Raw genomic sequence first — 26,899 nt, 5'->3', positions numbered from 1 at the left:
ATCTACTAAACCACCTAGCAACCCTTCCACCCTCCCCACCCCCAAATAAGCCTTTAATTGTCCAACTCCTGACCTTTGGTGAAAACAAATGTACAAAGTTGTAAGTTAGGTAGTCTTCAACAATGTATAACTTCTGGAACTTTGTGAATCTACTCCAGTGCCTAGACTGGATTTTAGATGCATATGCTGAATAATTTAACAATGGGAACAAAGTGAAACACTCAAGATTATAACAAATAAGATATGGTGATTTTTATTTGAAATCTAGAAATATAATTTTACATTTTTTACATTATGGTGTTGTGCAGTTTATGACATTTCATAAAATACACAGTGCAGTTACAGGGTAGAAAAGTACAGTGGGGTTAACCACAGGTTTCAGGAAAATTACCTCTACTAAGGCAAAGTCCCTGGGGTTCATATTTTGAAAACATAGTTACATTCATATTAATAATTGTTAATGCTATCATTAGAGAGGGAGGGTATCCAGATATTAAATTTTCATGGAAAGCAAACCTGGATTGATCAAAATGTCAAAAGTCTCCCTCCTGAATCAGTTGGAAATTAAAGTTATAATCTACTAAAATTTTTGTATAGGAAACATTTCTTACAATAATGTATACATCTGAGATCCAAGGGACAATTTTCTCTTAAAAAATAGAGGGTTCTCAATTCCCGGATAAGGGAATTCAAATCAGAACAAAAGCACAGAGAAGACTGGAAATGAAGTTTGGACAGATAATTGTATGAATCAAGGCTGCATTCTGATTTGAAGTACAAATTCTTTCTCATCAGTTGCCTAAGGAGACTGAGAAAATCAGCAAAAAAATGTTTTAGCAAGTTTTCACATCCTTTATGTACTGAAAGCAAGTTAAGACATGGATGGAGAAAGTATCCGAGAACCTACCCTGCTCATCAACCACTGCCATATGGAGAGAGCGGGAGTGGCAAAGGAAACATGAGGTCTTATCGGAGACAAATGTTTTGTCAAATATTCCTAAAAGTATACCTAAGCTGCAGTGCAGCACAGGAAGGGTAGAGTAGCAGGAGTGCCATTTTATGCAAAGACTCCATATTCATTCAACTCCAGGGCAAGCCACAATATACATACATAGTGGTATTATAAACTCTAAGACCATCCCTATATATGATAACGCTGCACAGTACCAGTCTTAATCCTTAGAGCCATCAAAATGTTAACGCAGGCCATATGATCTCCACTTGTAATTCCTGAGAACAAAGTAAAGTTGTAGAGATTTGGAGAGTTAAGTGCAAAGTAAAACTTCTAATTTTTGTCCTCAAATTCAATCTGTGCTTCCTTTTCATTCCATTTTCTTAGGCAAGATGTTAGCTGTGGTCTCTCAAGACTTGATGAAAAAAGGATTTATCAAATCTCTTTAACAACTGCATATTAAGGAAAAATATTTTTTAAAAATATTTCCATGCAATATACCATTCCAGTCAATTTAAAGGCTATTGAATTTGACCCCCCCCTAAAAAGTAATGTAGACAGACTACCTAGAGTTTTCTATTACAAGTATAGCAAAGAGAAAAATCAAATATATACACAAGACAATGTGATAAACCAATCCATTAAAATTTTAACAGCTTATGTTAAATTAAGCTCCAAGTCAACTTCATTCCAGTGTTTAGTTTTGGAAATGAGGAAATATTGCAGCTAAAAAGTTATTAAAAAGGAAAATTAACATTCACATTTTATGTTTTGTCCCCGCTCTCCTTTACCTCTTCACCTGAATCACATATTGCCTCCTAAAAGATGAAGAGACTAAAAACCGCCTTTCCATGCTAATACTAATATTGTAAAGATGGGCAGCTACAGAGCAAGCCTCAAGATTAAGTAATACAAACTCTGGATGTAGCCTGAAGTGGTATTCTGGTCTTACAGGGCAAGACAAAGCTAGGACAAAATTCATGTTTCTGTACATTTAATAGTAATTTTTCCAATGCTGTTTTCCTAAAGTGCTATTCAAATGACTTTCAGGTCTTCCTTTCCTTCTGATCTCAAAGTCAACTTTTACAGTATTTCACCAGGATTTAACTAATTTTACTCCAATATTGAGCAAGTGGACGTCAATTGTTGCTCGATCTATTAAATATTAGTTTACAGTATAGCAGCTATATTCAGTAATCAGTTCCAGTTTATTACCCATAATAGTAACAAGAAATGCTATGCTCATATATTAAAATATAAGACATCTAGTATTCAGTATCCTCATATATTTTTAAAAAAATAAAGTTACTTGCATTATGAGGAAGAAACCCATTTTATTAAAAAAAAATCACATTCCCTATGAACATCTTCCACAATAATGTAACTTATATCTTCTGTTGTACTCAGATCAGAGGAAGGAAGAAGTTCCCAAATAGGTTGGTGTATAAAATAAAGAGAAGAGAGAGGTACATAAAATATTCACACTTAAAATACCAACCATATAGTCTTTCACTGGACTCAAGGTTGCTGAAGGTGAAGTTAAGTCTAACATATAAAGTTTGTTCTGAAAAGATCAAAATTTTTAAATATTTACATTATAAATATTAGCCAAATTATAGTACTGTCAAAATAGAGTATAGTATATGAGAAAATAAAATAAGCTTTAAAATGTATTCAAGCCTAACAGGGTAGAACCAGATGAAAGTAGCATATCTTTTTTAAAAAAGGAAAATAAAATCAGTGTATTTTTGCCTTTTTTTTATTTTTTTAAAAAAGGGCTTCTAATAACCACAACCAGTCCTGCCCTATACTTGAGAGACATATTCTAAAAGGGCCAAAGATTCTACTCGGTAAATTCTTTAGTGTTAAATAACATCAATATTTATAACTATGTGACATGGATTGTATATATACATGTATGCACACGCATTACATTTATGGAAATGTGACTGGATAGAAAAAAGATTTAGTTAAGTAAAAACAGGATTCAAAGATTTTCATAATTAAAATGGGATTGCTTTGTCTAAAGAGTAACATTTATAATCCAAAAATGAGTAAAGAATCCCTATAACAATGAGTAAAGAACACTGTTCACCAACAGCCAGAATGCCTTTGTCCAATCATATTAACATAAGAGATATAAAAACAGAGGTATAAGAGACTGTTGGCCACCTAATACTTTCATTAAAAGTATGGAGGCAATTTTCCTTGTTGGCAGTTTGCCAGAGAAAAGCACGCTCATGCTATGGAATGATTATTTTTTTCACCTCAGCCAGGTGGAGGGTACCCACTGAGGTTCAGTATCAAGTTTGTTAATTAATCGAAGCAACTCCTGATAGGCCTTATCAAGATCTGAATTCACAATTGCAGTGTCAAAGTAGTGGCCATTGTTCTGCTCCATTTCTCTAGTTTTCTCAATAATGTCTCTCAATTCTTCTGGCTGAAAAGGGAAAAATAAGAACACTCAGATATTATCCATTAGAGCCCTGAAGAGCGGAATGCATCCAACAGTACAAGCTACAATCTCACATTAGCCCAAGAGTGATGGTACATAAATGCAATGTAGAAAATGCCTGAAGATTAGTCTTTTCTTAAGTCTCATTCTCTTGATCTATCTCTGGCATGTGCTAATTGAATATTCCTTTCTTAAAATTCTTGCCCTGATTCTATAACCTCTATTCATATTCCATTTTTTCTTTCTCATCCCAAACACGACTATAAACATTTCCCCAAACCTCAATTGTCAGTTTGTGGAAAAGCATTAATTAAGTGCTTACAACCTGCCATGCAGAGTGGAAATACAAAGAAAAAAGTGAGACACAGTACTTGGTCACAAAGAGCTCATGAGCCAATTCAGGAAAACAGTAGAGTCCAACTTCAGAACTGGTGGCCCTTAGTATGCAATGACTGAAAAATACCAAGGGGTTCTTAGTGTTAAAAAGGAGGGTAGAAGCCAATACTCATGGAGCAGGAGTGGCAGGGCAGATGGTAAGGCCTGGGTATCTTCCACCCTAGTGAATGGATTATACTTGAGTGACTCCTTTTTTATGAAAGGGACAGGAAAAGTCTGGACCAATAACCTTTGAGAAAGAGATCCTGCAGGAAGTAGGTTGCCATCTTTGGGGTTGTTCATACAAGTCTGGCTCCACTCTATAGGGCTAAGTGAGCACTTATGGTCTTGACTCTATATATTTCCCCTCAGAAAAATCATCTACTCTCAGAACTTCCTTTTATCACTTATCTTCTAATTCCCAACTCTACCCCTCTCACAGTTGAGATGTTTATTTCCAAATGTGACCAAACATAAGACTTTGTTATTTTGCCACTAACTCAACATACATTAAAAATTAATGCAGGGGTCCCAGTCTCCTCCAAAACTTGTATTTGTCTACCAATAGCACACATTTTTTTCCTTACTCCTCCATCTCAGAATTATTCTTGGTTCCTTCCTCTTCTGTCTCACAAATTCAATTACTAGCCCTTCCCTGTAACTCACAAATCTGTGCTACTTTTAATTTTCAATCTTTACTCAAACTGCCTTTCAGACATCTAAAGTTATGTAGAACTTAAAATGTTAAGTAAAAATTCTATCTATCTGAATACAAAGTTTTAAAGTAAATTAAGCAGAAAAGTTAAACTAAACCCAAAGTTACCCAAAAGAATATGTTGGATAATGCATCAGGTTAGTTTTTTCCATCAATAATTCACATTTCCACCAACAGTAAATGTATTCCTATTTTCTCACAGTCTCTCCTACAAGAGTGTCATTTTTCTTTTCTGCCAATCAGATGAGTATGACATTGAACTTCACACAATAGCAACATACCTTTGGATTTTTGCCCTCTTTGGCCAATAATGCACGAAGCCTTTCTTGAGAAGGGGGTGCAATGAAGATAATATATGGCTTCAAATCTGAATTCCGAAGGCTCTTCAAAGACTATAAAAGGGGAGAAAAATGTGTATATGTATATGCATAAATATATTTATACGTTTAAATATATAAGCATACAAAATCTGCTTTTAGCCATTCTTTACTGATTTTCCCAAATTCTTCAAATAAAATACATTTTTTCAAATCAATTTTTTTGCAAACAGCTTTTAAGTGGAAATTTTTCATAGTACTAACAATTCACAAAATCCAATGTTAGAAATCATAGATACATATATAAAGTCCAAAAATATATAATCTGATTTTCTTGTACATACATGCGTATAATAGTTTAACTGATTAAAGACATTACCAATATTAAATACAGCAATAATAATAATAATATTATTTTACAGTAGTTCTATATAGTAACCCTCCCCCCACCATCTACAGGGGATATGTTCCAAAAACCCTCAGTGGATGCCTGAGACTGCAGACAGCTCTCATGTTACCTGTTAACACCCTAAGTTAGCTTCACTATAGAGTACCGTGCTTTCTCCCACTTCTGTCCCTCGTCTCAGTGCCCCACAGCTTCCAAACGACACCTACCTCATGGCCCAAAACCCTTCCAAGTGAGTACCCTACAGGTATAGGGAGACCTCCAACATAAAGGGAGACCTTTACTGAATTGGGCTCCTCCTCCCTCATCCAGTGGCAGGCCCCTTTTCTGCCTCCCTCCTACCCCTAGAATAACAATAGGTAACTGAAAGTATGAAAAACTCAGATAAAAGAGGAACAATTGCACATAAAACTAAAATCTACATGCTAAAAAGAAGTCAGAGGTAACGCTAGAAAATCAACACTAATAGAAAGCACAATGCAATATTAATTAAGGGACTTAGATCTTAATTCTGACTTTGTCACTAATTATGTAACTTTAATCTGAACACACTGGTTTTTTTTTCCACTGAAAACAAGGGCATAATGTGGCATTTTTTAACCCAAAAGGGTATTATTAAGATTACTGAAGCATAATGGAGCATTTTGAGTTCTTCTCAAGAAATCTGGCTCCAAGTAATTAAATAAAATTCCCAATTTTATTTTTAAACTTCTAAGGTAACATATTTAAGCAGAAATGCAAATCTTGAATACTTGTCTTTAATAAGGAAGCCAAAAATAGAAAGTCACAAATTTATGTGTATATACATGGACACATACACATAGCAGATACATATACACACACACATCAATATTTTAATGCCAATAAAAAAAAAAGAAAAAAGTTTATATGCATGAACTAAAGATTATATAAACAAATTTAATTCTATTTTACAAAATGAGAAAAGAATTGAGAAAAACATGGAAGATTTGTATAAATCAACAGCATGAATTAAGAATAAATACATTTGACTACAAAAATGTTAATGAAACACTCTCAAACTCAGATTAACTGTAATGATAGATCTTGGTCAGAGAAAATAAATTAAGCAGCATACTCTATTTTAAAAGTGGAAATGCTGCTGTCAGGCACTTTGTTATGGAATGAGGAGGGGTGTAATTAAAAAGTTATTTGAAACTGACTCATTTTTAAATGAGGATCAATGAAAATACTATGAACTGAACACTATGATAGCATTGAGGCTACAAACACAAACATGTACACATATACACATGTGTGCGTGCACACAGTGTCAAAACAAATAAAAAATATAGGTCTTCAGGGAAGAAAGACACTAGTAGTAGTGAGAGGGTATGTTGAAAAAGGATTCATGTAAATGGTGATAGATTCCCCCTCACCCGCCCCCAATATTAAAAAAAGATACTTCATTAACCTGAAGGAGGAAAAAGTTAACAAGTATGCAGCACACTTGGAGAGGGAAAAAGTTAAAATTTCTAGTTTTACCTGTGTACGAAGATTTAAAAGGCATATTTTGCCCGAGTTGATCACCTGCCTCACGGAATCTATGCTGGTACCATACAAATTTTTTTCAAATTCACCATGTTCAATAAACTTTCCAGTAGCTACATCTGCTTCAAAAGCTTGTCGTGAAACAAAGTGGTAATCTCTGCCAGCTACTTCATTGTCTCGTCTACTCCGAGTTGTATCTAAACAGCATTAGATGACATTAGATAATATTAAAAATTTTTAACATAGAAGTAAAAGAAGTCAATATGTAAATACCCATTTTTAAATTTAAATTATTAATACTTGAAAAAGGCTAGATAGATGATATAATTCTCATTTTCAGTTTCTTAATGTAAAATCCATTTTATATCTAAAACTGACTCAATACTTTCCTAATATCTTCCTCCAACAATCATTCATTATCTTTCCCTAAAGTCCCTTTCCCTGAGTTTATCTACTTTGTAATTTGCCCTGATTTCTTCAGAAATCATATTTTGAACAATTACTGACCCAATCCCAAGAACCAAAAGGCAGCTTTTATTAAGGAAAATTTAAGGGTACAGAAAATGAAAATTCAGTTAGTGAAGTTCAATTAGCACCATACTTAGGGAAAAACACATTTCATTCACTCTTGGAGCAACATTCTCTAAGTGACTTGGTTAGTTATGGGAACTTCTGAAATGCCTTCAGAGATAAAATAAAAGCATTTCTATATTTGGTTAAAGCACTAAAGAAATCATGGGGAAAAATAACAAAACAAAGGAAAATGTGAAACTTACGGGGAACTGCAGCTGCAAATCGATCAACTTCATTATTCATAAGCCTCTGACGAAGTTCATTTTGGCCACAGTTCTGTGGGCCAATCAAGATGATAGGCCTTTTCCTATTTGCTGGCTGGTGATAAAGTGACATTTCCTCATAAGTTAGTATCTCTTCATTGTCATAATCTTTGGAAAGATAAAAAAAATACATATCTGTAATTATGCAAGAATTTTAAGAGAAAGAAGCACACTTGCTTTTTCTCATCTTATAACTGTCATGAGAGACACACACAGAGAAAATTATATTTACATGGCATATGTTCTCAGATTCACAGAATTTAGAACTGTGAGAATTTAAGATCCTCTAGTGCAGCGGTTCTCAACCTCTCAATTTGTAGCAATGAGAATACATAATTCATATATCAGGTATTTATATTCTGAATCATAACTGTAGCAATATTGCAGTTTTAAAGTAGCTACCAAAATAATTTTTTGGTTTGGGGTCACTGCAACATGAGGAACTGTATTGCGGGGTCACGGCATTAGAAAGGTTGAAAACCACTGATCTAGTCCAACCCCTTTCCATTTTAAAGATGTTGAAACTGAGGCCCAAGATAATACAAAAGGAAGCCTTATGAGGTACACAACAACCAAGTGTCAAAGGTGAAATATGAGTCAAAGTTTTGATGATTAAAAATGTCTCTCTATCCACTAAAATGAGCCATACACACTTTTTGTTTATACATGGCAGACTTAAGAACAATTAAATAAAAGAAGTAATCAGTGTGGAGGGAGAACACATAAAATCACTAACTTAAGACTGTAAAAGACTAAAAAAGTCACTTTTTGCTAGCAAAGAGAAGATGAGCCTAGGTCAGTCCCATAATAGATTCTAGATTTCCTGGGGACCTAGACAAAAGTAATCTTAGAATAAAGAACAGCAGAGAGAACTCAAGTGCTACATATATAGAGAGAAAGAGGGGGGAAAAAGAGCCCTTTAGTCGAATATGGTTCACTTTAAAACTGTAAACATTCTAAGAGTTTTCCACTAGAGTCTAGAGCAGTGGTATCAAACTGAAACAGAAATAGAACCCACATACTGACTTAGAAAAATCACAAATTAACATTGTCTATATTGTATTTTCATTTATTTTGTTATACATTTCCCAATTATATTTTATTCTGATTCTGGATGCACTAGGGAGTTCTGTTTGACCCAATGACTACCTGCCTGGTGTTTGCCAAAAAAGCTGAACAGTAGGAAGAATACTTCAGGCATGGGTTAAGCTAGATCAAGCATTCTTAATCTTTTTTCTTTTTTAATGTCATAGATTATATTGGCAGTCTGGTAAAACCTATAAACTCCTCAGAATAGTATTTTTAAGAAGCATAAATAAAATCACAGGATTAAAAAAAACAAATTATTTTGAAATTCAGTTAACAAAATTTAATATAACAAATTTGTGGATCTCAGGTTAAGAACACTAGTGTAGATACATGATCATTAAGGTTTCTTCTAGCTCTTGGCTTCTAAGAATCTACTATGAGTAGTGAAAGAGTATAACAACAAAAGGAGATAATTGGAATGAATGGGTAGAATTATGCAGCAAAGGCAGAGAGATAATGAGTAGCTTGAGGCTATTCATTCTATCACCAAAAACATTCTAATATAAGGAAAGAGCAAAAGTAGATTCTCTACATTTTCTACCTGCAAAATTGTAAGCCTGAGAATGCCTTCCCTCTAAACAGTGACATCAACTCTACTTTCTCCATCCCTAGTATAGGTGGAAAATAATGAATAAGAAATTAAAACATGGGGCATACATACATAAGGAGATTATAATATTCCAAGATTTTATTTATATTTTCAAAGTGCTTTGCACTAGTTATATTTACTGACATTGTATCAAATGATAAGTCAAAAGTTGTCTACAAAAGGCAGTTGGTGGCTCAGTGGATAGAAAGCCTGCAGATAGGAGGATCTAGATTCAAATATGGACTCAGATACTTCCTAGATGTGTGACTCTGTGTTGCCTGGCTCTCACCAGTCTTCTACTTTAATATTAATATCAATTCTAAGATGGAAAACAAATGTTTAATTTTAAAAAGTTGTCTAGACATTAGAGTTAAAAATTCTTAGCCAAAGTCTCTTACTTACAATTGAAGGATTTTTGGATTTACAAAGAGATTTTCATTTTGCTAAAAAATAAACCAAATCTTATCAAATACAATTTTGCATGTAGTATCAACTCTATACTGTTATCCTTTTGAAATTATTACATATTTCTAATAAAATGCTTTAATTTTGATGAAAACATACAATTATTGCAGCTGTTATTGTTATTAATATCAGAGATAGCATTGTTTTGATAATTGTTTAGGTGTGGACCTGTGACTTAAGGGAGAAAACCAGAAAGAAAAACTAATAGTAATGTAAATTAGTATATGATCTGCAATTTTGGAATCTTAAGTTTTCTGGGGGGACTTAGTGATTCATGAAAACAACATTTTAAAAAGGTTTCAGTTTTTTTTGTTTGTTTGTTTCGTTTTGTTTTTTAAACCCTTACCTTGGAGTCAATACTGTGTATTGGCTCCAAAGCAGAAGAGTGCTAAGGGCTAGGCAATGGGGGTCAAGTGACTTGCCCAGGATCACACAGCTGGGAAGTATCTGAGGCCAGATTTGAACCCAGGACCTCCCGCCTCTAGGGCTAGCTCTCAATCCACTGAGCTACCCAGCTGCCCCCAAGGTGTCAGTTTTAGTTGACAGAGATCCTACCCAAGGCTAATCAGACAAATAATGGAATAATATAGCAAAGCTTTATTTAGAGGAAAAAAGGAGGCAAAGGGGAATGGGATGAGATTGGGGGGGGGGGGGGGGGTGGCAAAACCTGTGGATGGTTAGAGGACAATCTTTTATAGGGTGGTGATCTGGTGTGAGGTAATTTGTATTTGTGTTGCATCTATTGGTCAAATTGTGCTTATTTGGTTTAAGTTGATTGAACTGCCCCTCAGTCTCAGGGGGTGGAAATCTCAGAACTGATGGTCAGTGATGTGTGAGGTCATTTGTCGAGGCCTGACAGCAAAGTACTGATATTCTTCCAGATACTGCTATTCCTGTTCCAGGTTCAAGCAGGTGCTGGGAGAAAGGGGATTTGGGAAGGGGGGTAAAGGGGTATTAGTCCCAGGGTCTATCAAAAGGGACTTAAAATGGAATTAGTTCTCTACCATGCCAAAAAATCTCAGTATTTTTACTTTATTTAATGTAGGGAAAAATATACTTTCAAATGAGAAACCTCATAAACGATTGTATGAGATTAAAGTCTTACCATCATTTTTGTTGGCATTATACAAAACTTTTTTTCTTTTCTTCTTATTCTTTTTTGCACACCACAATTTTCCTATTGAAGAAAAAAGGAATATTATAAATAATATTGTCACCTTAATTTAATAGAGGCTACCAATTCCAACCAAACATTCAAATGCATTGATTTTAATTTCAAGGCTTTTTATTTATTGTATTGTTTCATTCTACAGAAAAACAATTTCCAGGCAAGTTTTAAGTCTTCTGTCACTCTCAACTTAACTCATTCCAAGGAGAAGGACTTTAATAATCAAATATAGTGAGAATACTTTCTCTAACAAGGGTTTTGACATTTTTCTGCAGATTGTTAAAGACAACTCGGTACTTCATCTACTACATTTTTCTTCTTACACTGATAATGCACTGCAAATCTTGAGTCTTTTGATGTGAAAAATTTCTTGACAACACAAATTTAACTTAGGACACACATTAAGAAATATCACTTAATGAAATGTAATCACAAAATCTTCTATTCCATTGATGTCAACTGTAAGTATTCTACCTGATTTTTCTGGTTCCTTGTCTTCTTCTATAGTTTGTTTCATGGCTTCTCTTTGTTGCTGGAAGCTTTTCCCTTAATTCCATAAAGGGAAGGGGTGGAGAGGAAGTAAAATAAAATGAATGAAATGAAACAATGGAGAGATACTTATAAGACTTTTTTCAAACTACATCTTATTTTCAAGGAAAAAAATGCTCTAACATAATAAATATCAATTCTTTGATAACTTCTATCTCAGTTTTAGGTGTACATATTTCACAGATATATAGATTTCATATTCTGAGTACTAATGAAAAACATTAAAATAGACTAAATAGTTCCAGTAGGAAGAGGTTAACTTTTTTGATTGTGTCAGGTAAAACAAACTGTATTTCCAAAATTTCACAATGCTGACAAGTACTTGCCAGCTAAATAAACAAATTCTTGGGTTTAACTTTTCAAAATGATATATGGGCATCTATTTGAATGAATCATATTTAATTGCTATACATCATTTTTTAAAAATATGCATACACATAAAAACATAAAATGCTGAATTCTGTTAATTATATTTACATACCCTATTCAGGGCATGAATAAAGAGTCACTCAAAGACCTATTACTATATTTCCCAGAAAAATTAACTAATATTATTAAATATTCAAAAAAACCTTATTACTGAAATTATTATTAAAGTATCACATAGTTCTATTTAAAAGTATTTTTAAAGTATACAGTTCATATTAAAGTATTATATAGTTCTATTTTTCTTCTTTCAGTCATTCACATATACTCAGTTAATTTTGAATTCTTAAAATATTACAACTACTATATATTTTTTCACATAATTGAGAAAAACAAAATAAAATATTTTTAAAAATACTTCTTAGTTTATCTGATATAAGTTTGATCTAAGATTACTGGGACATTTAAATAAAAAGGAAATTCCACTTTGAATGATTACAAGGTTCCTTAATGGCATAATGACAAAATAAAAGTAAATACAACAAAATACCATTCACAATTCTGTCTCTAGAGTAAAATGACCAAATTTGCCTTTTTTTCTTAAGAGACTCAAGCTTGGGAATAATGTGCCAAGCAAATGGGTTAAACAGAACAAAAACAAATACCTGCTTTTATAACTTAGTAGTAGTAGTATCAGAAGATTAGACTAGAAACAAGAAACTTTTAAAATGTTTGCTTCACTATATCTTACCTGGAACAAGTCCTGCCAGAGGTTGATTATCTTCATCTCCTTCTCGGTAGGCCTGCCACCAGTTAGGATCTTCTTGACTTATGATATGAAGTATATCTCCTTTTTGAAAAGACAGACCTAATTCTCGGCAAGGAACATAGGGGTCATCAGAAGGATCATAATCAAAATGAGCTTTCACGTGGATCTAGAAGACAAAAGAGAAAAAAAAAGGAATGGAAATGAAAGGCAAATATATTATAGCCAAGTCATTAATCAGAAGAATAATCTCAAACATCAAAAGGGAGAAAGTAAAAAGTAAACACAAAGAAGAAGTTCAATAATATAAGTTTTTCATGGACTTTTTCCATACCTATTTATAGTTTTCAGTCTCTGTCTACTGTGCTCAAACATACTCAAAAGAGCCCATAATGGCTTACTCATGCACAACCAACCATTCTAATATCCTTGAGAGCATCAATCAAATACTACCAGTCACAAATGCTCTTAAGACAAGGAGGACCAAAAGAAATGAAGAGGAAACAATACTTTTCTGCGGAAACATATGGTTCCATAGTAAAAAGAGGATTTTAATGCTTTTTAAATTTCACTGACAAACTATCTTTGCTAAAACTGATAAGCTAACCTATCCAGACATCCTTTTCAAAGGTATATTTCAAAGGATTGAAATATTAATTAGTGGCCACCGTCTCAACTTGTATGAATTCCTTTCTTTTTCCTAATCCAGGGGGGTGATGTAACAAAAAAATTAGGGTCCAGAGCCTCCAAGTACAACAGGACCCCTGGTTTCTGCCAATGGCTATTCTAGTTGTTGGGTGGTTTTTTTTTTTTTGCATACACTTTTAATTAATTAGAGTATTTTTCTATGATTACATGATTCATGTTCTTTCCCCCATTTCTTCCCTACCTGAGTTGATGAGCAATTCCACTGGGTTATACATGTTATCATTGTTCAAAGTCAATTTCCATATTATTATTTGCAATACAGTCATCATTTAAAGTCAAAATCTCCAATAATATACCCATTGAACCATGTGATCAAGCATATCTCTTCTGCATTTCTACTCCCACAATTCATTCTCTGATTATGGATAGGGTTCTTTCTTATTTCTCTGGACTGACTTAGATCATTGCATTTCTACTAGTAGAGAAGTCCATTACATTTGATTGTGCCACAGTGTATCAGTCTCTGTGTACAATATTCTCCTGGTTCTACTCCTTTCACTCTGCATCAATTCCTGGAAGTCTTTTCAGTTCACATGGAATTCTTCCAGTTTACCATTCCTTATAGCACAATAGTATTCCATCACCATCAGATACAACAATTTGTTCAGTCATTCCCAAATTGGAGGGCATCCCCTCTTTTTCCAATTTTTTACCACAACAAAGAGCACAGCTATAAATATTTTTGTACACATATTCTTATCTTTTGGGGGTACAAATCCAGCAGTCGTATGGCTGGCAATCTTTTAAAGACCTTTGCACTTAATTCCAAATTGCCCTCCAAAATGGTTGGTTCAATACATTGGTATTCCAATTTTGCTACAACCCCTCCTACATTTATCATTTTTCTTTACTGTTATATTGGCCAGTCTGATAGGTGTGAGGTAGTATCTCAGAGTTGTTTTGATATGCATTTCTCTAATTATGAGAGATTTAGAACACTTTTTCATGTATTTATTGATAGTTTTGATTTATCTGAAAACTGCCTAATCATGTGCCTCTTTTAACAATTGGCTCATTCTATTTTTAAAGACATTAATTTCTTCAGTGTTTTTTTGTACCTTCTTTATGAAAAGACTGATTTTTTTCTTGATTTTTCCTATCACTCTCATTTCTTTCCCCAATTTTTCTTCTACATCTTTGATCTTGAAAATCCTTTTTGAGTTCCTCTAAGAATTTCTTTTTGAGCTTAAGAGCTCAAATATTTTTCTTGGAGGCAACAGTATTTATTTTGTTGTCCTCTTATGAGTTTGTGTTTTGGTCTTCCTGTCACCAAAATAACTTTCTCTGTTGAGTTTTTTTATTGTTGTTCTCTCATTTTCCATATCTTTTCCTTTATCTTAAAAAAAAAAACTGTTAAAGAAGGGAGCACTGCTCCAAGCTTCAAGCTTTTTTATGCAGCTACCTACCTTCAGAGCTAGTTCTGTTTTCAGTTCTTCCAAGTGGTATGATGTAAGGAAAGGTATGTTTAATACTCTCCCAGACTGTGCTCTGGTTTGTAAACAATCACAAGCACTCTATTCCGTCTTAATCATAGTTCCTGTCTTGGAACTATTTTGTGCTCCACTTGCACCATGGTACAATATATCTTTCATGCTAGCCTTCTAAGGTGTTTTGGGCTGAAAAATTATTTCACCTCATCTTCTAGTGTGTTATGCTCCACCAACAATTCAGTTTGAGGAATTATATCAGTTGTTGGAAGGGTAATTTAGTAGAGATCAGGTGGGTGGGTGTACCTTCTCCACTATCTTGGCTCCGCCACCAAGTAAATCTTTTTTTTACTTTATGTGCTACTGAAGCAAGCCTTCAAACTATTTTTTTAAAAATAACAACCTTTATCTTCTTCAGTAGTTCTATGTTGTTCTCTACTTACAACCACCCTATGATTAATACTTACCTTTAGTTCTTTGAAAGAATTATTCAGTCTTACTGTTGTATACAAATGCTGGTGAAACATTTGTATTTAAAAGATGAACCTCTAGCAAAGGAAGCCCAGGGGTCAATTTTGCAATTTCCTCAGACCTCTTTTAAGAAGTTCTACACACAATAAACATTGCTATTTTCAAACCAGGGCATGGGGAGAAACCTCACCATCCCTGAGGAATCCTTCCTCAATCTAGATTCTGGGCAGTATCTCCTACATTACAGTGGATGACACTTCTGAGAACCATACAACTGGCCTGTTTTGAACGTTACCTGATGTTTATTATAGAGGATGAATGAGTTTGCCATATGGATAGTTGACATATTGTTATAATACTACCTATAAAGCAGTGTTTTTATCTATTGTGTAAGCTCAATGATTTTTACAATCAACATTCAGAAAGGTATAGTAAGTGCTCTATATCCTTGAAACATCTGTTATATGCTAAATACAGTTTTTGATTATTATTTGGGAAAGCCTTATTATTCCCTACTAATACACTGATCAAGGATAACTTCAATTTATGTATGGATGATATTCATAAAGATTTTGTATAGATGGGAAGAAGGCATCAAAACTTATATTCATTGATATTTTTGTCATATTTTTAAAAATTAATAAGATCTTTACCTTTGCTTTTCCTCTATTTTAGGTATCATACAAATTCAGTCCCTCAGTGCCTTACAGCTGTATCATTTCCAGCACTCATTTCCTCCATAAGTATTTAATTTAACTCTGGCTACTTTGCCCATCTTTGTTTCTGTAGTGTCATTCCTAAGTGTTTTGTAAGCACTCCAGTAGTTTGATGGGGAAAAAAATGTGATAAAATTTTGGGAAAATCTCTATTTATTATATATTTGTAGTGTTCTTTCCTTTTTTTTTAATCTTTAAATGGCCATGGCTTGAATTTAAACCTCTGCTCATTTTTCTCTGCTTTTGAAATACCAAAATCATTCATCATTCTTCTTCATAAGATTTTACAAATGAGTTTATCTTCTAACCTAATATGTACTATGGAAGCCAATACAAAGTATTGACTCCAAGACAGAAGGCAAGGGTTTAAAAAAATAAAAAGTCCTGGTTAACAGAAATTTGAAAATTTTCAGTTTAATCTGTCATTCTTAGACTACAATGTTCACACATACATAAAAATAAGTGTTTCTTGAACTATATCTTAATTTAGCAACAATAACATGCTTTAAATATCTTTAAAATAATTTATGAAAATTCTAAGGCAAACAATAATTTCTTTTCACTATAAGGGATCTTCACATAATGATCAATTTCATTCTGATTTAGAAATAATATTGTAGGGTAAATTTTTCTCTTTTTCATAAGTAATTCTAAAAGTCAACAATAGAGGGCAGCTAGTTGAGAAACAAGCCTAGAGATGGAATGTTCTAGGTTCAAATATGGATTCAGACACTTCCTGGCTGGATGATACAGGGCATTTAATCCCTATTGCCTAGCCCTTACTCTTCTGTTGCCTTGAAACCAATATGCAATAATAATTCTAAGACAGAAAGTAAGGGTTAATTAAAAAAATAAAATAAAAAAAGAAAGTAAGGGTTAAAAAATACACATATGCATAAACATTTGAAGGCAAAGAAAGGTTCATTTCTTTTTTTTTTAACTTGCTGGCACCCTGGGAATGCACTATTTTGAAATTCAAACTGTACTTTCTCTCAATTTGAGTTGTATTATCTATCAAATTGATTCAATTATTTAAAAGCCAAATTCAAAATCCTGTATTTTAGATATATTTATGCACCCGGTTTTAGTGTGCTTGTCCTAGCATAATAAACACAATTTTGGTGCTTTTCTATAGTTCAGACTCTCTAATGTAGAAACAAGATATTTAAAAATATACATTTTTCTTTTTATCATGAATCTAAGCTATATTAGCAAAGACAAATATTAGGTTACTTCAAAATTGATTCTATTCATAAGGCATAATAAGAAATCTCTAATTTAGCTCTAAGCTAGATTAAATTAGAGCTCTAAGAAGCTCTAATTTAGAACATATGGGGGAAAGGAGTCATTGAGGTAACAGTATATGAAAAAGATCCAGAAAGAACCTCTTTAATTTAATGTAGTTTAATTTAAGAAATGTATATTAAGTGCCTACTATCTATAAAAATCTTTACTCTAATAGATGGAGATACAAAAATCAAATATTCCCCGACTTCAAGAATCTTAAGTTTTATGAGAATATGTACAAATAAAATACAAAGTAACAATTGTAACAATAACTAGCAAATACAGTGCCTTACGATTTGCAAGCAATTTGCAAGTTAACTCAGCAAATTCAATTATAGGTGGTAAGTGCTATATAATGTATATTTTACAGATTACTAGACTGAAGCACACTTCTCTTAAGTGAGTTTGCTCATAGTTAAAAGCTCTTTGGGATATGAGGTCTGATTCAAGAAAAGGTCTTCCCCAGGTCTACATTCCAGTGTGTGAACTTTAGATTACTCCACCCTACTTAGTCTAACAAAATCAGGAATGTCTACACCCATACTTAAGGATTAAGTATCTAGGAGGATGGCCTATGATAGACATGTGCTAGCAAATGACAAATCAGAAACAGCTGAAAGACTCCTGGACTGTCCTAAGTCAAGCTTAAGCTACCTTTGGTACAGGTGAGACCCAGGAAAGTGATGTAAAACTATATATTTCGCATCACTTCCTGTATATGGCCTCTTTTGCCACGGAGAGGTGGCTGGTGGCTGAGCGTCTTGGCATCTTGGCGTGGCAGCAGCTATTGTCCGGTTTAGCAGTGAGTTTCCCTTAATACCATACTGGAGGAAACCTAGGAACATAGGCGTCTTCTCTGAGCTCTCTTGGAGATTAGGCTGATTTTTCCTCCTTTACCTTCCAAACACTATCCACTTAGAAGCCTCTAATCTTCAGAAACCTTGTGGCAGAGGACTTTGAACTCCCCCTAACATAGGCCAGGTGGGTGAAATCCTATACTCTTTCCCTCTCTTCCCCTTGATTTCTTCCCTCTATATTGATTAAACCACCATAGATTTCCAAACTGACTTGGGTATTTTATTTGGGATAAAGTGAGCAAAAATCAAACTTAAGATTAGTTCACGAACCCAGATCATCCTTACAATTTGGCTAATCCACAAAGGGTGCAATGAGGAACCTCAAATTTCTATGAAATCTCTTTCCTTTCTCTCTTTATTACTTCCTCAAGTCAGTCAGTCTTTTACACAGTTAATTCAGCTTCAAAATACAGCTGCTAGAGCAGGTGAGTATAAAACATATTTTTCTCTCTCTTTTCTCCTTAATTTGAATTGAACACAGCCATTAAAAAAAAAAAACCTAAAAGCAGCAGGATTATGGAAGGTATTTACCTATAAATCCCCTTTCCCTCAGGGAACAAACAACCCAATTAGGCAACCCTCACTGACAATACTGCCTAGATTACTCTTAATTAGCACTGAGACACACCTGAAGACAGTTTTGGCCTTATCCTGCTCCCCATGTGTTTTCTGAGACCTGCTAGGGAAATAACTACTATATATATATATATATAAATGAATACTACATTCTGTGACATTTATATGGCGGTTGAAGAATTAGGGGCATTAAGGATTTCAGGATACCTCCAATTTCTTATGTTATTAGGTAATTTCACTTTTATACTCCTAATACTGTGATAAGAAATGCTAAAATAAAAAATTTTGAAGCTGAAATGCAGAAACACACACAAAAATCCGAAGCTGAAATTCAGAAAAACATGCAAAAATCTGAAGCTAAAGTACAGAAAAACATACAAAAATCTGAAGTTAAAACACAGGAAAACATAAAAAAATTTTAAGGCTAAATTACAGGAGAACATGCAAACCCAACTGGATAATTTAAAATACTTCTTACAGGATCAATTGGAAAATATCCACCCCGCCACCAAAAACAGGTCGGAACCTGACAAACTTGTTTCTGAACCTCTAAATGAGGAAATTCCCTTGCCCAAAATGGAGATGTAAAACACCTTCCCTATAGCTCAGTTAACAACTTGTTCTTTCATGATCTGCAAAATCTTGGCTGAATTTAATCCCCAAGACCCTTCTCCTGAAACCCAAACTTCTGAAATCCCAGTTTCTCCTGTTCCTTCTCCTGCCCAAAAACCAATCCCAGCCCCAAGGAAATGTCCTCCTACCCAAAAACCAATTCAAGCTCGAAGAAAATTTCTTCCTTCTAAAGAAACTCATTCTAGTCAAATTGACCAACAGGTACCAAATTTAATTACAAGCCTTTCATTTTTCCTCTAACAGACATACCAGAAATAGGATGCAATGGGGATATGGTGACTCTAAGGCACATTATACCTTTTACTCCCCAAGGAATAAATGAATTCACATGAAATGTTCCCACATTTCAACAAGATCCCTTTCTGGTAACAAAAAAGACATTTTTTCAGTATAATCCGTCTTACAAAGACATTGAAAGCTTGTTACAGGCTTTTTTTAATTTAAGTGAGAAAAATAAAATAATTTCTCATGTCAATGAAATCCGGGGCTCAATGCAGCACACTGGCCATCTCAGGATCCCAAATGGGACTATAACAATTCTGAGGATTATTTACAACTATACTGTTGTAGAGAGGCCATCTTAACAGCAATGAGTGTGCAGAAAGTACAGATAAACAGACAGAATTTGAAAGAATTAAGCAAAATGAGGAAGAAATGCCCTCCAGATTCATGGACAGAATAATTGAGTTTGGGGGTTGATACCTGCATTTTGACCTTTTGAAAGAAAATTGCATAAGACAAGTTAGAAGGCACATTGTCAACAACTCTTACAAAGGGATTAGGTATTATTTTAGAACACATTGCCCAAGATGGCCAGAGATGGAACTTGAAGAATTACGGAAAACAGTTCTATATGTTTCAAAGGGAAACAATGAAAAGGAGGAAGAGAATAATGATCTCATGGAGAAAATGGAGAAACAATTGACATATTTAACAGATAAGATGGCTAAACTGGAAAGAGGGCATGATACTCAACCAATGGCACTTGCCCCTCTCTAGGAATCTAATTATTGATCCATTACCAGCCAATTCTATGAGAAGGGCCACAGAATGGTAGAGTGTAGAACTTTATTCAAGGCAATCAGAAGGAATATGCAGTTTAATAACAACTAGAGAAATGATAATTATAGAAATAATTACAATAATAATGGAAACCACAACTTTAGGAATAACAGGAATACATACTGGGAAAATAACTCAAACAAAATGACTCCACTACAATATAACTTAAGTGACTCTCGTCCAAAAAATATTCGAGAAGCTAATGCCCCTGGGGGGGGGGCCCTCAGAGGGGTGCCTTTCATGAGGGTGCCCAAATACTACAAAGGTGTTGGGGGGGGGAGAGGCTGGGGCACAGGAATCAGGACACAACCTTTGATTTTCTGGACCATAATGTCCTACTACTACCCGTTGTCCCAATCCACTACCCCCCCCTACACACTGATGAGCCCCATGTTACCTTAAAGGTGGTTAACACCTAGTATGATTGTCTTCTAGACACTGGAGCTTCCAAGTTCGTATTAAAGAGTACACCTGATTAACGTTGCTCTTCCATTGGCTCAAAGAATGTAATGGGAGTTTCAGGGATACCCCAAATATTTAAAAAGCTTTCCCCTAAAATGGTGTCTGTAGGAACTCTAGAAGTATAACATTCCTTCCTTTTGACGCCCAACGCTCCATGAAATTTGCTGAGAAGGGACCTTCTATGCAAACTTAGAGCCACAATAACTTGCTCCCCAGATGGTTCCTTACCATTGGAAGTAGCTGAGGAATCTTTAAAATTATTCCCTGTACTTCTCTCAGACTGTCAGGAGGGGAAAGAGCATCCCACCTTTGTAATACCTCCATATATACTTGAGTCTCTTTGGGCCACATCTTCTTTTGATGTAGGCTTACTTAAGTTGGCTGTTCTTGTGCAAATAAAAATGAAATCTAGACCACCTCCTTCCATCCCTCAGTATCCCCTCTCAAAAGAGGCAATTAGGGGTATTACCCCAGTAATAAACTCAATTGAATAGGGAATAATAATCTGTTGTAAATCTGAATACAACACACCCATCCTGCCCGGTAAAAAACCAAAAAGGGGGCCCAATAGCAAGCACCTTTATAGATTCGTACAGGATTTGAGGGCTGTGAACAAACACATTATAAAGAGACACTCCGTAGTTTCCAACATATATACAATTATTTCGACTATTCCTATCACAGCTACATACTTTTCAGTAGTAGACTTGTGCTCAGCCTTTTTGTCCATACCCATACATGAGAACTCCAGGAATATCTTTGCATTCACCTGGAAGGGCTCCCAGATTACATGGAGTTGTCTGCCACAAAGGTTCATGGAAAGCCTGAGTTTATTTGCACAAATTTTGAGCCAACATACAGATAATATAACATCTAAAAATAGCAAATTAATCAAATACATAGATGATCTACTGTTGGCCTCAACAGATGCAGAAGCATGTAAAGAAGACAATAAACACCTTCTCTTGGAACTACACAAAAGAGGGCATAAGATCTCAAAGAATAAAGTTCAGTGGTGTCTCCCTAAAGTAGAATATTTGGGGTTCATCCTGACTGTGGTTGCCTGCTATATTTCTCCCAAACGAATTGACAATATTCAAGAGCTCCTACCACTAAGAAACAGTTGAGAACAATGTTAGGAGCAACAGGATTTTGTAGACAATGGATTCCTTGCTATGGGGAAATCACTAAACCCCTTATAGCACTAACAAGGGATTCGGTCCCTGAACCCCTCAAATTAGAATCAGAACACCTGTCAGCTATATCAGACTTAAAACAGGCTATCCTGTCTGACCCTGCTCTAGTCATCCCAGATTACAACAAGCCTTTTACTTTGTATGTACATGAGAGAAGAGGGATAACTTCAGGTGTTTTAACTCAGACTTTGGGACCTTCTCAGCATCCAATTGCTTATTATTCTCCCCAACTGGACCCAGTAGCATCAGGAACACCACCATGTCTTAGAGAAGTAGCTGCTACAGCCTTACTAGTGACAAAAACTGTTGATCTACTATTAGGATGCCCATTAACAATTATGTTCCCACATGAGGTAGAAGCACTGTTGCTAAGGCATCGAACACAGGCATTCTTGGATCAGCAAATTAGAAGGTATGAAATAAACTTTTTAACAATAAAAACATTACCTTGAAACTCTGTACAACCCTTAACCCTGCCACCTTGATTCCAGATTTACCAACATCAGGAGAAGCATTATTGTAAAAAATAGACTTTTTTACAGTTTTTTACAGTTGTGAAACACTAGTGTCCATGGCAAAAAAGCCTCAAGATAATCTCTTGGACACTCCCTTAGACAATCCAGATCTGGTCTTATTTACAAATGGTTCCTCTTTTATGAGGGATGGCATACGCTACATTGGAGCTGCTGAGGTCAAAGAAATTGCCACTGAGTAATTAGCTTCACTACCATCTAATATTAGGGCTCAAGGTGCAGAACTCATATCTCTGAAACTAACTGGCAAGGATAAAAGGGCAACAATTTATACAGATTCTAGATATGCTTTTGGCATTTGTCACTCGGTCGGGATACTATAGCTCCAGAGAGGATTTTTAACCTCAGCTGGAAAATCTATAGCTAATGCAGAAATTATTTTTTTTTCCATTTGAATAAGTTTAGTCAATTTAGAACATTATTCCTTTGGTTATAATTATCACATTATTTCCCTCCACCCACTCTTCCTGCAGCCAACACGCAATTTCATTGGGTATTACATGTGTCCTTGATCAGAACCCATTTCCATGATGTTGTTTACACTAGGATGTTCATTTAGAATACATCCCAAACAATATGCCTTCAACCCATGTATTTAAGCAGATGTTTTTCTTTGGTGTTTTTACTCCCATGGTATTTCCTCTGAATGTGTATAGTGGTTTTTCTCATAGGTTCCTCTGAGTTGTTCAGGGTCATTGCATTGCCACTAATGGGGAAGTCCATAACATTCGATTGTACCACAGTGTATCAGTTTCTGTGTACAATATTTTCTTGCTTCTGCTCCTCTCACTCTGCATCAATTACTGGAGGTTGTTCCAGTCCCCATGGAATTCCTCCACTTATTTTTCAATTGTTTGTAACCACAAAGAGCAGAGCTATGAATATTTTTGTACATGTCTTTTTCCTTATTATCTCTTTGGTGTACAAACCCAGCAGTGCTATGGCTGGATCAAAGGGCAGACAGTCTTTTAGCGCCTTTTGGGCATAGTTCCAAATTGCCCTCCAGAATGGTTGGATCAATTCACAAATCCACCAGCAAAGCATTAATGTCCCAACTTTGCCACATCCCCCTCCATCATTAATTACTTTCCTTTGCTGTCATGTTAGCCAATCTGCTAGGTGCGAGGTGATACCTCAGAGTTGTTTTGATTTGCATCTCTCTGATTATAAGAGATTTAGAACATTTTTTCATGTGCTTATTAATAGTTTTGATTTCTTTATCTGAAAACTGCCTATTCATGTCCCTTGCACATTTTTCAATTGGAAAATGGCTTGATTTTATGTACAACTGGTTTACCTCTTTATAAATTTTAGTAATTTGACCTTTGTCAGGGGTTTTTGTAATGAAAATTGTTTCCCAATTTGTTGCTTCCTTTCAAATTCTGGATGCATTCGTTTTCTTTGTACAAAAACTTTTTAATTTGATTAATCAAAATTATTGATTTTACGTTTTGTGATTTTTTCTAGCTCTTGCTTGGTGTTTTAAAGTCTTTCCTTTCCCAAAGATCTGACAAGTATATTATTCTGTTTGCCTAATTGGCTTAGTTTCCTTCCTTATATTCAGGTCATTCACCGATTCTGAATTTATCTTGGTGGTTGGTGTGAGATGTTGATCCAAACCTAATCTCTCCTATACTGTCTTCCAATTTTCCCAGCAGTTTTTATCAAAAAGTGGGTTTTGGTCCCCAAAACTGGGATCTTTGGGTTTATCATAGACTGTCCTGCTGAAGTAATTTACTCCAAGTCTATTCCACTGATCCTCCTTTCTGTCTCTTAGCCAGTACCAAATTGTTTTGATAACCACTGCTTTATAGTATACTTTGAAATCTGGGACTGCAAGTCCTCCCCTTCCTTTGCATTTTTTTTCATGATTTCCCTAAACATCCTTGATCTTTTGTTCTTCCAAATGAACTTTGTTATGTTTTTTTCTAATTCAGTAAGGAAGTTTTTTGGTAGTTCAACGGGTTTGGCACTAAATAAGTAAATTAATTTGGGTAAGATTATCATTGTTATTATGTTAGCTCGTCCCACCCATGAGCTATCAATGTTTTTCCAATTGTTTAGACCTAGTTTTAATTGTGCGGAGAATGTTTTGTAGTTGTGTTCATATAGTTCCTGTGTTTGTCTTGGCTTAGATTCCTAAGTATTTTATATTATCTAGGGTGATTTTAAATGGAATTTCTCTTTCTAATTCTTGCTGCTGAGATGTGTTGGAGATATATAGGCATGCTGATGACTTATGCGGGTTTATTTTGTACCATGCAATTTTGGTATAGTTGTCGATTATTTTGACTAGATAGTTGGTTCTCTAGGATTCTTTAATTAGACTATCATAGTGCCTCAGCTAGGGGCTAGGGAAGGGGTGGCAGGGGGTTGGGGGGGAAGAAAAGAAAATGATCTGTTTCCAATGAACAATGTATGAAAATGACCAAATAAAATAATGTTAAAAAAAAAGAAAGAAATTGATCTGATAAACTGCCAGAAATAGGTACTAGCTAAAGTTTAGAATGTGACCACAAATATTAATATTTTTATATATGCCTCTGCGGTAGAAAAGTGAAGAGAATAAACCTTCAGGCCAAAAAAATAAGTCTACATAAGATTTAACCCCAAGGAGATTATAGGAATAATAATCAAGGAACCTTTTGGGAGGGGCAAAAGAAGATGGAATATTTTGAGATTTCTTTATCTGCTTGGCATACACTACTAACATCATAAGGCCTTAGACAACTATAAGCTTAATCTTTTTTCCCATGACTATTGTAAATTTTATTGATCTCTTTTTAAAAATATTTATTATATTATGTTGGGATAAAAAATACTTTAAAATGCAGACAGTTCTGTAAAGGATAGTACAATTTTAACAAAACTAAAAACATTTTCATCACATACCTCAGATACTCTCGAACTGGAAGGGAAAGGAACACTTATTGGTGAACGAAATTTTCATTAACAAAATGCAGCCTACAAGCACTAGTCACATTAGTTTAAGCAGAACAGCTTTTCTGCTGTCTTAATTTTAAAGTGAAGAATTTAATATTGCTATTAAAATTTTGTAGTAAAAGAAAGAAATAGAAAGTCTGGGTCTATAGTCCCAGCCATGCCACTAATATACTATGTGGCATAGAACAAACTGCTTTAATTCTTTGAATACCAAATAATCTAAGCTAAACTGAGGATTATATCTTAGGTCTGTTTTATATTCTAAGAGTACATTATGGTTTAAAGAGACCACTTTGGGGGTTGGGGGGGGTGGCAGCTAGGTGGCTCACTGGATTGGGAGAGTAGGTCCTGGGTTCAAATCTCCTCTCAAACACTGTGTGACCCTGGTAAAGTCACTTAACCCCAACTGCCTTGCTGCTATTGTTCATCTGCCTTGGAAATGATACTTAATATTAATTCTAAGAGGGAAAGAAAGGATATTTTAAAAAACAGGCTACTTGTTTCTGCAGGAAAATATATGCTTGGTCCACAAGATGATGATATAAGAAAACTTGTTGAATCTCTGTATTCCCCAGAGAATGACTCTCCCTCTAACAAACTGGTATCCCCTTCAGCTAGCCTTCCCTAAGAAGTGATGAATAGCTTTTACAGACTCTAGGTTTCAGAAGATAGCACTAGTTTCCTTTAAAAAAAAAAGAAATGGGAAAAAACGACAAGGTAAAATTTCTAACACCATAATTCCTACTTAAACCTAAAAATGTTGAATCAATAAAATTTTCTGGGTGTTAAAGTATGGTGCTTGGTATATAGATTAGATGCTTAATAAAAGCTTCCTGACTGACTATGTCTATTATAGGCCTAATTTTTCTTCCTTACTTAAATTACAGCATGACTTTTTTCTTTAGGTTTAAGATCAGAGTGAGCCAATAATACATTTTAATTGGCTAACCTTGAGTTAAACAATAAATGAGGAACTTCTACTAACAAGAATTTTTACATTTAAAAAAAGGAAGGGGGCAGCTGGGTAGCTCAGTGTGTTGAGAGCTAGGCCTAGAGACGGGAGGTCCTAGGTTCAAATCTGACCTCAGACACTTCCCAGTTGTGTGACCCTGGGCAAGTCACTTGACCCCCATTGCCTAGCCCTTACCACTCTTCTGCCTTGGAGCCAATACACAGTATTGACTCCAAGACGGAAGGTAAGGGTTTAAAAAAAAAAAAGGAGAGGTGGGCTAGCATCACACTTACTTTCTGTGATATAATTATACCAAATCATTAAGTTCTAGAAAAAAAGAAAAATACAGTTTGATGTTCTTTTTCTAAACCATTTCATTTCTACTTCAACAGTTTCTGGAACTATTTAAACAGGAATCTATGCTTCTCAAGGTGATTCTGGTCCAGTTATATTTTTAGTCTTTGGACTAAACCAGCCTTACTCCTCAACTCACAAAGGTCATGAGAGTCAAATATCCAA

General features: G+C 34.7%; 1 protein-coding gene across 4 annotated transcripts in view; it reads right to left on the bottom strand.

The window, feature by feature from the left end:
• Window positions 1-227: 227 nt before the first annotated feature.
• Window positions 228-26,899, bottom strand: part of PALS1 (protein associated with LIN7 1, MAGUK p55 family member) — a 145,484-nt gene continuing 118,812 nt past the window's right edge. For all 4 annotated transcript variants that reach the window (XM_001369870.4, XM_016427657.2, XM_007473067.3 and 1 more), the window contains 7 exons: window positions 12,543-12,726; window positions 11,351-11,422; window positions 10,814-10,885; window positions 7,506-7,673; window positions 6,724-6,926; window positions 4,779-4,889; window positions 228-3,392 (listed from right to left, as the gene is read on the bottom strand). In XM_001369870.4, coding sequence (XP_001369907.1) covers window positions 3,216-3,392; window positions 4,779-4,889; window positions 6,724-6,926; window positions 7,506-7,673; window positions 10,814-10,885; window positions 11,351-11,422; window positions 12,543-12,726 — 987 coding nt within the window. In that variant the 3' untranslated portion in view covers window positions 228-3,215. The remainder of the gene's footprint in view (window positions 3,393-4,778; window positions 4,890-6,723; window positions 6,927-7,505; window positions 7,674-10,813; window positions 10,886-11,350; window positions 11,423-12,542; window positions 12,727-26,899) is intronic.

This window comes from Monodelphis domestica, chromosome 1 (assembly GCF_027887165.1).
Source record: "Monodelphis domestica isolate mMonDom1 chromosome 1, mMonDom1.pri, whole genome shotgun sequence".
NCBI lineage: Eukaryota > Metazoa > Chordata > Mammalia > Didelphimorphia > Didelphidae > Monodelphis > Monodelphis domestica.
Note: the sequence above shows the minus strand (reverse complement) of the source record. Positions and strands in the feature narration are given on the sequence as shown.